At 39.2% G+C, this 13,325-nt stretch overlaps 1 protein-coding gene across 2 annotated transcripts in view; it reads left to right on the top strand.

Annotated features, from left to right (window-relative positions):
• HOOK1 (hook microtubule tethering protein 1) overlaps nucleotides 1–10,960 on the top strand; it is a 52,117-nt gene extending 41,157 nt beyond the window's left edge. The window contains exons 18-23 of one of the 2 annotated variants that reach the window (XR_006283067.1): nucleotides 1,408–1,490; nucleotides 2,681–2,781; nucleotides 3,131–3,232; nucleotides 3,988–4,038; nucleotides 4,296–4,364; nucleotides 7,005–7,029. Coding sequence is in view for 1 of the 2 variants with exons in the window: in XM_038413101.2 (XP_038269029.1) it covers nucleotides 1,408–1,490; nucleotides 2,681–2,781; nucleotides 3,131–3,232; nucleotides 4,296–4,364; nucleotides 7,005–7,172 (523 nt within the window). In the remaining variant the exon portion in view is untranslated. Of the gene's footprint in view, nucleotides 1–1,407; nucleotides 1,491–2,680; nucleotides 2,782–3,130; nucleotides 3,233–3,987; nucleotides 4,039–4,295; nucleotides 4,365–7,004 lie in introns of both variants that reach the window. The other variant, XM_038413101.2, reaches the window with a different exon arrangement.
• Nucleotides 10,961–13,325: the final 2,365 nt, after the last annotated feature.

The following is a 13,325-nucleotide window of genomic DNA, read 5'->3' as shown; positions in this document are numbered from 1 at the left end:
CTGCTTCTGATGTTCATTACATGTCACAGAGTTCACATGCTGCTTGCAGCGCCTCCTGCTGGCTATCTTGGGAATTAGCTGTGCCAGCTTGCACTGTCCCTCTGGTGGCATCTTCTCCCATCTTGTCTCACTCTGCTGCCGCACTTATTCCAGATCTGCAGCCTCCTCTCTGTGGCTTGGCCCTCCAGCCAGACCACTAAGGTCCTCTCCTTCCGGGGAACCCAGTCTTTCCAGACCTGCAGTCTGGCTGGCATCTCCAAGGCCCTTGCCACTTCCCAGTGGTGGCTGGTAGGGGAACCCAGGCCTGCCCTCTACACTGGGGTCCAGCCCAGGGACCCTATAACAAGCCTTAGTCCCTGTCCCTGGGCTTCCTCTTACATATCTTGCTTCCTCTGTCTCTGGGTTTGCCAGTCACCAACTTCCTCCATTCAGTGAGCAACTGCAGATTACTTCCCTGCTGCCTTTCCCAGCAGCAGCTGCCCCTGTCTGCGGGCAGCTACTTGGCTTTATACAGCCTCTTCACCCATTCCTGCACAGGTGAGCCTATACTTAATAGCTGCCTCCAGCCTAAAGCTCCCCTGCTTACAGACCAATTACCTGATTGGGCCCACCTAGCCTAATTCAGCTCCTGCTGCGCTGGTGTGGGGAGCACACCCCATCACATCATGGCAGTAAGCCTCTTTATATCCTCTGCTTCGGGCATGAGGATGGCAGGGTTGCATGCACTGTCTGCTGTTACTGCTAGCAAAAAGTCTCTAACTTGAGTGCAGTGGGCACAAGTGCCTATAGTGGAATGTATATGTGCACAATGCATTTCAAAGTACAACAGGTGCTGCACAGGTAAGTGTCCTTTTTTCTAGGACAAAAAGAAAAGGAGTACTTGTGGCACCTTAGAGACTAACAAATTTATGTGTGTCTTTTTTTAGTTAGTCTTTGTTTTTGTTAGTCTCTAAGGTGCCACAAGTACTCCTTTTCTTTTTGCAGATACAGACTAACACAGCTGCTACTCTGAAACTTTTCTAGGACAGTTTTTCTTTTATAACCATTACATTTTTTTTTTGTCACTGCCACAGCCCCCACAGCTTCCTGAAAGAATTCCTTTCAACCTATGTAGTCCCTGGCCAGGGGAGGATAGTGTGCTCTTCTTTAAGTTTGGAGTTAAATATGCCTTTTTCCAAGTCTCTCAGCTTAGAGGTGGTGACTTTTTTCACTTTTTTTAATAGTTTTTTTTTAATTTTCAGTTGAGAGAATAGTTTGATATTTCAATAACAACAACAAATCTTTTACCCTTATCATTTTTCACTATATTTATCATCACACTGAAGAATGTTCACACAAGTTTTCAGTTATTAGAGTGTGAAATGCTAGCATTAGCCTAACCTCTGGATCAAATCTCTGAATCCATAGGGAAAAACTGAATGAAGTCCATGATGAGTTACAGAAAAAAGAGGCACTTTTTGCAGAGCTCCAGCCAGATGCAAATCAGAACTGTAAGTATCTTCATGAGGTTACATAATATTTGCTCCTGAAAGAATCCTTGTAGTCATAAGTGCCTCCATGCACGAGATACCATTTTTATACCAGTTTAACTTGGAAAATTAAGGTAAACAGAAAAAGAAGTGTGTGTGTGTGTGTGTGTGTGTGTGTGTATTTGTCCATTACAATGGGACTTCAGTCTTGGTTGGGACCTTTAGTGCTAATGAAATATAAATTTTTTTTGTAAATAACTTCTCATCTGCTCTATCATTTGTCTCTCTCTCGATTATACTGAAATTTAATTTGGCTTAGAACTCTTCAGGGGCCTAATGCATTACATCCTGAATACAATGCTCCTGGGGGAATTCTGCACCAAAAAAAATAAAAACTTTGTGCAGACTGTTTTAAAATTCTGCAAATTTTATTTGTTAAAATAACACTACATAATCATGGCAGTTTCAATTATTTTGGTAATTTATTTCAAAGTACCTGTCAGCAAATATGTCTGTAACAATACAGACACACATAAACTTTCCCCCAGGAGTGAAGAGTTAAAGAAACCCCTGTGAGAATACAGTTCTTGCTTCTCTGTCCCCATCTCCCCCAGAGCCCACCACTCACACACCCTTTTCCCCCAGAGCCAAGCTGCACGCCCCCCCCAGTCATATACCCAAACCCCCTAACTCCCAGAGCCCAGCCCAAACACTGACACTCTCTTCTCCTCTCAGAGCCCAGTTGCAGTCCCCCATCTGGCCCAGATACCCACACCACCTCCCCCCCAGAGCCCAGACACCCATCCCCCTACCCCTTAGAGCCCAGGATCTAGAGGGAGAAAGAGCCTGATGCTCTTTCCCAGGCTTGCACAGAGTTTCCTGCACGCCACCCTCTCCTTCCCTCAGGGCATGTGGGGAACTGCAGCTGTGGGGGATCCCTCTAGCTCTCTCCCCCTCCCTCCAGCAGTGTCTTCAATGTGTGAGCTGGGCTCTCTCGGGTCCAGCAGCCCCTAGTGGCAACCAGCAGCACTGCAGCCCATTTCTGTGGGAGAAAGAAAATTCTGCGCAAAAAACATTAATTTCCGCAAAATTCTGCATTGCACAGTGGTGCAGAATTCCCCCAGTAGTAATACAAGCAGAATATTGATGAAGCTTTAAAAATACCTAGTCCCTCTCATTTTGGTGTTTGTAAAAATTTTTTTTCTAAATAGCTCAAAAGATTGATGAGCTGGAGGCAGCTTTGCATAAAAAAGATGAAGACATGAAAGCAATGGAAGAAAGATATAAAATGTACCTGGAGAAAGCAAGAAATGTGAGTGGTATATTTCAATACAAACAAAGTCTATCATCTCTCCCCTCCCCATCACCCGACATCTATGAATCAGTGATGCTGACAGGCTTCTCAAATATCCTGTATTAAAAGTGGTTTATCTTACATTTTTAGACCAAATTCCTTGGTTACTGTAACTTGCATGCAGCATAGTGTCGAATATAACTTCAAATATGAAGAGCTGTTATTGACACTTCCATACTAATTGGCATCTTCTGTCATATTTGTGTCCTTCATTTGGATTTCACTGTTGTATGTTTTATTTCCAGCTGAGATGTGAGGTTGCTGAAGATGAAACATCAAGCATAATATATTCATTTTCTTTATACAGGTGATAAAAACCTTAGACCCCAAACTAAATCCAGCATCAGCAGAAATTATGTTGCTGAGAAAGCAGCTAATAGAGAGAGACAAAAAAATTGAAGCACTGGAGGTAAAACTTCTCTTCTTGTTTTTTCTTTTTAAAATCCTTTGTATGTCCTAAGTGGAGATCTCACTTGTGTGTGAGAAATTGCAAAGAGTCTCTTTGATTCAGTTGCCTTTCTATTACTCAAACTGCTCAACCTATCAAGCACAGAGATTTGACCTTTATTTGCTGACATTCTATCCTGAGGTGAATCTGTCAAGACTGTTCACTTATATACATATCATAAAAGGTGTTTATTTTTAAGGTTACGTTTTTTATTCCTTATGAAAAGTAATGTGTATGAATTTAAAACTTCTCAGAGGGATTTAAACTAAACTGTAGTTTAACTGTAGTGCTACCAGTGCACTATGGTAAATGGTAATCTGTATAATACGATGCATTGTTGAACAAAAAGTATGACTTCTTAAGTATAATTTAGTCTGGTACATGTAATGAGTTATGTATTTTGCTATAGTTATTAAAATAATATTAGAGACACTAAAATATTACATGGGTAATACTAAAAATGCTGTTCCTAGTGATAACTACTTGGGTAAATACAAAATTTCTAAACACAGTTTTTAAATCTTTAAGGTCCTGATCCTGCATTTGTTGTGCATTAAATATTCCCATTGACTTTCCTGTGTACTGACAGTAGACTAGGATCCTAGATTATTAAATCAGTGGGGATAATTGCTCATTTATGGCTGCTAATGCAGTGGAATTATGACTTTCTGAAATATTTGCACTGAACATGCTCTTGATTATATTTCCACAAAAAGGTTTCCTGTTTTCAGTGATGCATCATTTAAAAATTTTATCGGTCTGTCTTGGTAAGGGTGTTTCCTTTTCTTGCAATAATCTATTATAATAATAAACAATTTCGTCACTTTTAAAAATACATGTAATTGTTTACGCTGTTTTAGTTGCGGTATTTGTATGTTGCACTACTGTATGTATTTATCTCAGTCAAGTCCTCTAAGGAGTGTGGACTCTGATAAAGTTTTATATAATTAGCTACACTTTTCAGAACTTTTTGTAGTTAAGATTCCCTTGTCTGTTTCTAAATCTGTTTAATATTTCTCTCTAGAGTGAATGTAAGATTGCCAAGTTACGTGATTATGAAGAAAAGCTAATTGTATCTGCATGGTATAACAAGGTGGGTCAAAACAATCCACTTGTCTGTCAGTATGGTAACTTAAAAGTCAGAAGTACCCAGGATGAGCTTATAAACAATTTGAAACTATCATTTTCTTGCTGTCTTGATCTGTTCCATACTTACATCCTGTTTCATTGACTACTATTGCAGTGATTTTGAGACCTGGATTACCTTTTTAGGTGTGTTACAAATTTGGTTACCTATGGGAGGAAAAACTCTACAGTTATTTTTGCACAGACATCAAAGATGGAGGCTAAAACAGGCTTAGCCTTTTCCTAAAACAATAACATATATGCTAGGCAGGGCTATTAGAATCAGGTTGCCTGACACTTCCCATTAGAAACTCGTATTTTCAGTTGCTTAACAAGCATTTTTTGTTATCTGCCAAACTTTATCCATGGGGACTCAAATTCTGCATGCCAAGTGACTGCCTCTCGCTGAATTGTTTTTTGGAAAGTTTTTTCAACCAAAACAATTCAGCTATTTGTAGGGGAAAATATATTGCTTCAGTCTTCACTAAAAGGGTTAATGGTATCCAAATACTCAACATAAACAATATTAACAACAAGGGGAAAGGGAATGCAAGCCAAAATAGGGAAACCGGTTAAAGAATATTTAGATCAGTTAGACGTATTCAAGTCAGCTGGACCTGATTAAATTCATCCTAGAGTACTTAAGGAACTAGCTGAATCAATCTCTGAAGCATTAGCAATTCTCTTTGCAAATTCATGGAGAACGAGTGAGATTTGGAGAGGACTGGAGAAGGGCAAACATAGTAGCTATTTTTAAAAAGGGGAACAAAGGTGACCCAGTAAATTATAGACCAGTCACCCTAAGTTGATATCTGGAAAGATCTTGGAACAAATTATTATGCAATCGTTTTTGTAAGCATCTAGAGGAAAATAGTATTATAAGGAATAGCCAGCATAACTTTGTCAAGAACAAATCATGCCTCGCCTACCGAATTTCCTTCTTTGGCAAGGTTACTGGCTTTGTTGATGGGGGGAGAAGCAGAGGATCTGCTATATCTTGATTTTTTTTAGCAAGGCTTTTGTCAGTCCCATTTGATGTTCTCATACGCAAACTAGGGAATATGGTATAGATGAAATTACTGTAAGATTGCTCAACTGGTTGAGAGACCGTACTCAAAGTGGTTATCAATGGTTTGCTGTCAAACTGAGAGGGTGCATCTAGTGGGGTTCCACAGGGATCAGTCCTGGCTCTGGTGCTAGTCAGTATTTTCATTAATGACTTGGATAATTGAGTGGAGAAGTCACCTAACTACAAGGGATTGCAAGTATTTAGGAGGACAGGATTAGAATTCAAAACCACCTTGACAAATTAAAGAATTGGTCTGAAATTTACAAGATTAAATTCAGTAAAGACCAGTGCAAAGAGCTACACTTCAGGAGGAAAAATCAAATGCACAACTACAAAATGCAGAATAACTTGCTAGGCAGTAGAACTACTGAAAAATATGAGTGTTACAGTGGATTACAAATTGAATAGGAGTCAACAGTGCAATGCAGTTGCAAAATATCAATCTGAAGTGCTAATAGCCTTCTGAAGTGTATTAACCAGAATGTCATATGTAAGACATTGGAGATAATTGTCCCTTTCTATTTGGCACTGGTAAGGCCACAGCAGTAATACTGTGTCCAGTTCTGGGCACCACACTTTAGGCAAGATGTGGACAAATTGGAGAGAGTCCACAGGAGAGCAACAAAAAATGATAAAAAGTTTAGAAAACCTGATCTGTGAAGAAAGGTTAAAAAAGCTGGGCATGTTAGTCTTGAGAAAAGACGAATGAAGGAGGACCTGATAAGTCTTCAGATATGTTTAGGGCTTGTTGTAAAGAGGATGGTGATCAATTGTTTTCCATGTCCAATGAAGGCAGGACAAGAAATAATGGGCTTAATCTGCAGCAAGGGAGATTTAGGTTAGATATTAGGAAAAAAACTTTCTAACTGTAAGGGTAGTTACACACTGGAGTAGGTTTCCAAAGGAGTTTGTGGAATCCCCATCATTGGAGAGTTTTAAGAACAGGTTGAACAAACACCAGTGAGGGATGGTCTAAGTATACTCGGTCCTGCCTCAGCGCAGGGGGCTCAACTTGATAACTAACTTCTCAAGGTCCTTTCCAGCCCTACATTTCTATTATTCTGTTTTGCAATGTTTAACCAAAAAAAAAAAAATCTGACTTTCCTCTGAGAAGTTCTAGTACCCCCATACTTTGGAGTAGGATCTTGAACTTTGGCACAGGGCTGACATTTGTGTTAGGGAATATGCCTTTTGCTATTTCCATGGAAATATACTCAAATTTGATTGTTATAAGCCTTTGAAATGTTTCAGTTCCCACGTACTCAGAGAGAAGACTTCAGCAGCTAAAATCTCTGAACTCTAAAGATTCTGTCCTCGTTGAGCATGCTCAAGACCCTCACAGTACTTCTATGTGGCTAGGGAAAGGAAAGGAGTAGATTGGGACAAGAAGACTGGGAGTGGTGAGGGGAAAAAAATTTGACTGAAAGCCAGGGATGGGGGTGGGAGTGGGAAAAGAGACTGGGACATGCAATTCAAAACTTCTGATGCTTTTGATGATGTGAAAAAGATATCTCATTCGCTTATTTTATTTCTTCACAGAGCCTGGCTTTCCAGAAGCTCGGTATGGAATCCAGACTGGTGGCTAGCAGTGCCTGCAAAGACCCTGGGTCATGCCCTCCCGGACGCTCTTTCCTAGCACAGCAACGATATGTCACCAACGCCAGGCGGAATCTCTCTATTCAAGTACCTAATGCAACATCGGATTAAACCACAAAGGAAATGTTTACACTAAAGTGTCCTTAAAATATTTTGTGGCTTCCATTGTAACTACCTGGCCGAGGAAGAGGTGGTGATGCTGGGCTTCAGCTATTTTAACATCAACACTCATTGAATACACAATGGTAAATTAATTTGGTGAATGGTTTCTAAAAATCATCGGCACACGTAGTCTACTAAAGACTGTTGCACCAGCGACCTTTTCTAAAAAGCAGCACTTAAATGGAAGTATATTTGAATAACTGAAGTATGTGTTTACAAGCACAGCTTTAAAGATTTATATTTGTCTTCGTAATATATTGTACATAAATACAAAAAATTGACAATATATATTATATTTAATATTTTTAGTCTGGAATTGACTGTTTTTTTTTAACAGAAGAACAATTTTATGGAAGACATCAGAAAATTGATAATACTAGGCATATTTGCTGGGTTCTTTATAACAAAGAAAAATCAGTCCTTTTGGCTAGAAGAGTCAATAGTTTTAAAATGATGCATTTGTGAATCAAGAGAATTTTGGCATTCCAAAACTGTTTAGTGACTTCAGGACTTAACTTTTAAGACAGAAGATATATCACTATCTCAATCAAGAAGCAGAAAGTTTCAATCTACTTAAAATGGTAATTACTTAATTTGTTTAAATTCGTGCGTATACATCTTAAGGAAAACCTGTCTTTAAGGTGCTGAATTCACTAAAGCCAAAAAGTCTGTCAATTTGAATTTAATATAGTAGTCAATAATGTTTTTTTAAAAAAAAACCTTTTAAAATGTAGTTGTATTATATAATTTTTATTACAGTCTTTGGGAGAGGGGAAATCCCTAATATTTATTCAGTTCACTTACACAGCTTTGCGCACAGAAATCACACTTTTTTTTTTTCTCATTCCTCAGGTTTTTATAAATTTTCTTTAATTACTGTGAACTAATCACATCAAGCAGACAGGCTAGTGGAGAGATCATTGCGCATGATTAGTAACTGTTGTTTGGCATGGAAAAGATAAAGGTACAAGACATCTGGTATCCCAGACCTCAGAAGATGAACATAGCTAGATGGATTGGTGTGAAATTTATTAATCGTAATTTGGGATGTTGCAGATTATGTACTATATGTATTTTATGACTTCTAAACAAAACTTTGTACACTTGGATAATTTAAGCATTATATCCAGATGTCTAGACAGTCTTTCCTTAAACCCGTTTATTAGATCATTTTAACAGTAGCTTTAATAAATATTTGTTTCACATGTATCCATACAACACTTCAATTGACATTTGTTTACAAAAATGACTATTTGCACATCAAAAAGCACGTTTAAAATAGACTTTTGAATTTTCCACGGTCTTTATAAACTGACTAGACCAGTTTGACACATCAATAGTAAAATAACACAGTGAATAAAATCTTAACAGATTTAAAAGAAACCTAATCTAGCAAACTAAGGTAAAGATGTGAGGCTACCATACCTACCTGTAGCCCAGTATAGTAAACGCAATCACGTGCTTGGATTAAAAGAATGTGTGTATCTTTTCAATATTAAAGCCATATTTTTTTGAAAGCTGGACTCAGTTTTGCTTGCAAAATTAAAAAATAAGTCTTTTTGAGTTTGTAATGAAATATGAATTTTGAGTAGCTTTGCATTTCATTAGATACTTCACAAGCCCTCTAAAAAAGGCTTATCTTTTGATCTCTTGCTGCCTGAAGGTCCTGATAATTCTGGAACTTGACCTCCTGCATGATTCCACAGGAAAAATCTGTCCACTTGTTGAGTTTTTCTTTAAAAAAGTGTTTTGCTCTCTTTACAGTATTATAAATATCGGCATTTGATTTGATTTCCTCCTAAAATGTTTATCAATAGAGAGAGCTGAAATCTAACCGTATACTACACTTATTTGTAATAAATATTCTAAATGAATTATTTTGTCTTTCAAGTTCTGTCCTGCAGAATTCTGTGCTTCTGTTGATGTCTCTTACTGATGCATTGATAATGCTGGATTGTGTTTTCTTACGTTTCTAAGCTTTGATTGCCTATTAATATTAAAATGGGTGGGTGGGTGGGGAGGCAACTTTTGCAGATGTCTTAGCATGACTCTTGTGTTTAAAAAGTTTAGTATTACAGTATGTTCTTTGTCAAGTGTGGAACAGAACAATCACGAATAGCATTGAATAGGTGTTTTTTCCCTGTAAATGCAGTTTCACAAACACGGTGAGTCTTGAGCTTCCTTTTGAAAGCACTCATCTAGAATATAGTCCTAATGAATTCCATCATATGTATTACATTAGCGGTGCAATGTCAATATCAGAAATCAGGTGCTAGTAGGAATAGAACCCTTTCACCAACCCTTCTCAAAACTGCAGACACCAGTTCCAAAGAACCTGAATAAGGAATATGATCCCTTTTACTTCGCTGAGGCTATGTCAGCTAAGTAGCAGTAAACATTTTAGTGGTTACTCAAGGACAGCTTGGATTTTCAGGGGAGAATTATCTGTATGAGGGGTTTCTGGGATGTCCATCACTATGTATTTAGCTGTCAGCTGAAATGTTACTTGCAATTATTGGAACTGGTAAAGCAGTATGTCATTTCTTTAGCATCTATTCAGGGCTAGTCACAAGTTATAGAAGAACTATCTTCACAGGTCTGGTTAAATTTGGACCTCCACCTGCGAGCGAGGAATTGATCAACAGACCTCGGTATTTGATCACGAGCCATTAATGTACTATTCATTTCCTCTTGTTTTAAGGTGGTATAATAAAAGATGCAGTAGGATTAACCTTTATATTGAGCATATTTTGAGAACCTTTATTGATGGCACGCTCTTTAGAAAAGTGGTGAATTATTTAACTACAAATTACTTAGCTATGTATAATTGGTATTGTGTCACAGATTTACTTAGTATGGACAATTGGGGTGATCCAGAGACTAGGGCTATTTGCCGTCTCGTGATAAATCTAATTTATATTCTGTCCAGATGTCACAGCTGTAAATGCACACAGATTAAGTGAGATAATTGACTTCTGCTGTATTTCTCCAGTACAGCTAATAAAGTTGGAAAGAAGTAACTTTCTAATAAAGTTGGTAATATAGATCCAATGATGAAAGAAAAAATGCCCTTTGCACCCTACATTGTAAATTACTAGAGCGTTGTTTCATGGATGGTTTTGGGGATAGAGAGTCTAACTGGTGTGAGACCATTTAATTTAATTTAATTTGTAATAAGATATTTGTATGGGATTAACTCTGTCCCTTTGGTTGAAATATGGTTTTTCTGGTGGTATCCATTAATAATCCTAATTTTGGATTAGTAGATTTCTGTCATTCCTAGGTGTATCAGGCAGCTTTAACACACCTGTATTTTAAGAGATTAAGATGCATTCAGTGAAATTAATGAAAATTTCACCCAATATTTTTTTCTTAACAAGAAATATGCAAAAGCATTCTGTTTTCTACTATAAGCATTTACTTTGTGACAACTAGTAAAAGCAATACTAATGTTTTAAGCAGCCATAGATTAGGAATTTTTTAAAAAAATAACAAATGCTACTTAGTTAATGGTGAATGATAAAGTAACTTTCCCAAATCTTTTACTTTTCTTTCCACTCGTCCGACCAGGTTTGAGGTTTCTGTATCAATGTCTAAATCTTCTGTTTTTAAAACAAATATAAAAACTGTGTTATCACATAGAACTGGGGAAAAAATTGCACTAATTTTTTCCCTCTGGTTTTATTCTTTCTCTGGAAAATATTGTTTTATATTCACATAAAGATTTTTAAAATGAATTCAGTGGTCTCTTTATTTTAAGTACTGCATTTAGTAGTCCTTATACCGTAAACTCTTTGTGATAGGAGCCGTGTCTATCCCTTAGTTTGTACAGTGTCCTGATCAGCACCTTTGAGTGCTGTCATAATTACTGTGCTTAAAATGTTTGTAGTTTACAAGCTATAGATTTGTTTAAATCAACCTCGAGCTCCTCGCTCTTGCCATCAAAGTCCTGCATAATTTAATTCCTCCTACCTTTTTGCTCTTGTTTCCATTCAAGCTACATTACTAATTTCTTCAAGTGATCGTCCATTTGTATTCCACTTTTAGCAGCGCACATTCACCTCATGCATGCGAGATTGGATTATTTTGTCCATTGGGGACTGCACCTACACCCCACATGCCATCTGGTGTTTTGTAGCCAAGGATATAAAGGGCAGAATGGCCACAACTGCCTATCATTTCTTTCTTGCCTCCCAGTGGCAGTGAGACGGTACCTTTCAGCATCCACGTTTCTCTGCAAGTGTTCTCTAGTTTTGAGTTTAGTATTCCTTAGTATGGTATTTCTTGTTTCTCTGTGTGCTGGCAAATTAAAAATAAAAAGAGAAGATCTCCAGCTTCAGGAGTGCATTGGTATTGAATCCCCGCAGGCCCCAAAACATGGCAGAGTCTAAAGCCACAGGATTTAAACGATGTCCCTCCTGCAAGGCAGCTGTTCATACTAATGATGGAGACTCAGAATGCTGCTTCTGCCTCAGTGAAGTGTATATATAGCCATTTAAGTGCTCAGTTTATTGCCTTTTTTTTAAAAAAAAAAAAAAAAAAGGACACAAAATGTGAGGGAATCCTTCCAAAAACACGCTTTTCCTTGTGGAAAGATCTGTGAGTGCATCTTCTGTACCAGATGAGGAGGAAACTGGACCAGATTGTGTCTGCTACTGCTCCTGTTAGCCCCAGGATCACCCCAAGCTCCAGACTTTACATGTTGATTATGGAATTGTCAAGAGCCTCCAAACCCTTCTCAATGCAATCTTCTGAGGAGAGAGGGAGGGGAGAGCACTGCTCAGAGTGATAAAAAAATGAAGAGTAGCAGCCATGTTAGTCTGTATTCGCAAAAAGAAAAGGAGGACCTGTGGCACCTTAGAGACTAACAAATTTATTTGAGCATAAGCTTTCGTGAGCTACAGCTCACTTCATCGGATGCATTCAGTGGAAAATACAGGGGGGAGATTTATATACACAGAGAACATGAAACAATGGGTGTTACTATACACACTGTAATGAGAGTGATCAGGTGAGGTGAGCTATTACCAGCAGGAAAGAAAAAAAACCTTTTGTAGTGATAAGGTGGGCCATTTCCAGCCGTTGACAAGAACGTGTAAGGAACAGCGGGGGGGAGGGAATAAACATAGGGAAATAGTTTTACTTTGTGTAATGACCCATCCACTCCCAGTCTCTATTCAAGCCTAAGTTAATTGTATCCAGTTTGCAAATTAATTCCAATTTAGCAGTCTCTCATTGGAGTCTGTTTTTGAAGTTTTTTTGTTGAAATATTGCCACTTTTAGGTCTGTAATCGAGTGACCAGAGAGATTGAAGTGTTCTCCAACTGGTTTTTGAATGTTATAATTCTTGACGTCTGATTTGTGTCCATTTATTCTTTTACATAGAGATTGTGCGGTTTGACCAATGTACATGGCAGAGGGGCATTGCTGGCACATGATGGCATATATCACATAGCTAGGGGCTGTGTGCAGAGAGAGGGGCTGCACAGGGTGCTGACAGGTGATAGCTGGGGCTGCGTGCTGGGAGTGGTGTAGCTAAGGGGGAAGGTGACGGGGTAATAAGGATCTGTGCACCAGGAGGGGTGAAGCTCAGGGTGCAGAGAGGGGTGTAGCTCAGGTTGCAGGCAGGGGGGTAGCTAGGGGCTGTGTGCAGGCAGCGTGTCGCTCACAGTGTAGGTAGAGGTTGTGTGCTTTGGGGGGGTATAGCTAGGGTGCAGGAAGGAGATGGGGCCAAGGGTCCAGGGATGCTGCTGCTGCAGGGCCAGCCGGGCACTCAGTCCATAGTTGGCACAGTGGAGGCAACTTCACTGGACAAGTGCTGGGGTAAGGGGTGCATTCTGCCTGCCTGATTACATGATGGGGAGGGGGACACCTTGACCTCAGTCTCCACTCGGCTTTGCACAGCACTTCAGGAGGCAGGGTCCCACTCCCAATCAACTTGGTGGTGAGGGGCAGCATGGTGGCAGTGGGGTGGGGGGGTGGGAAGGCAGAGCAGCACCATCCCTGTCCTGGGGCAAACTTCACCCAAATGTGGTATGAAACACAACCTCCCAGCACACCCCCCCAGCTATCCCTGCCTGCCTGTAGCCCCTCCCAACCCCC

Source organism: Dermochelys coriacea, chromosome 8 (assembly GCF_009764565.3).
Source record: "Dermochelys coriacea isolate rDerCor1 chromosome 8, rDerCor1.pri.v4, whole genome shotgun sequence".
Taxonomy (NCBI): Eukaryota; Metazoa; Chordata; order Testudines; family Dermochelyidae; genus Dermochelys; species Dermochelys coriacea.
This window is presented reverse-complemented; position numbering and strand designations above follow the sequence as displayed.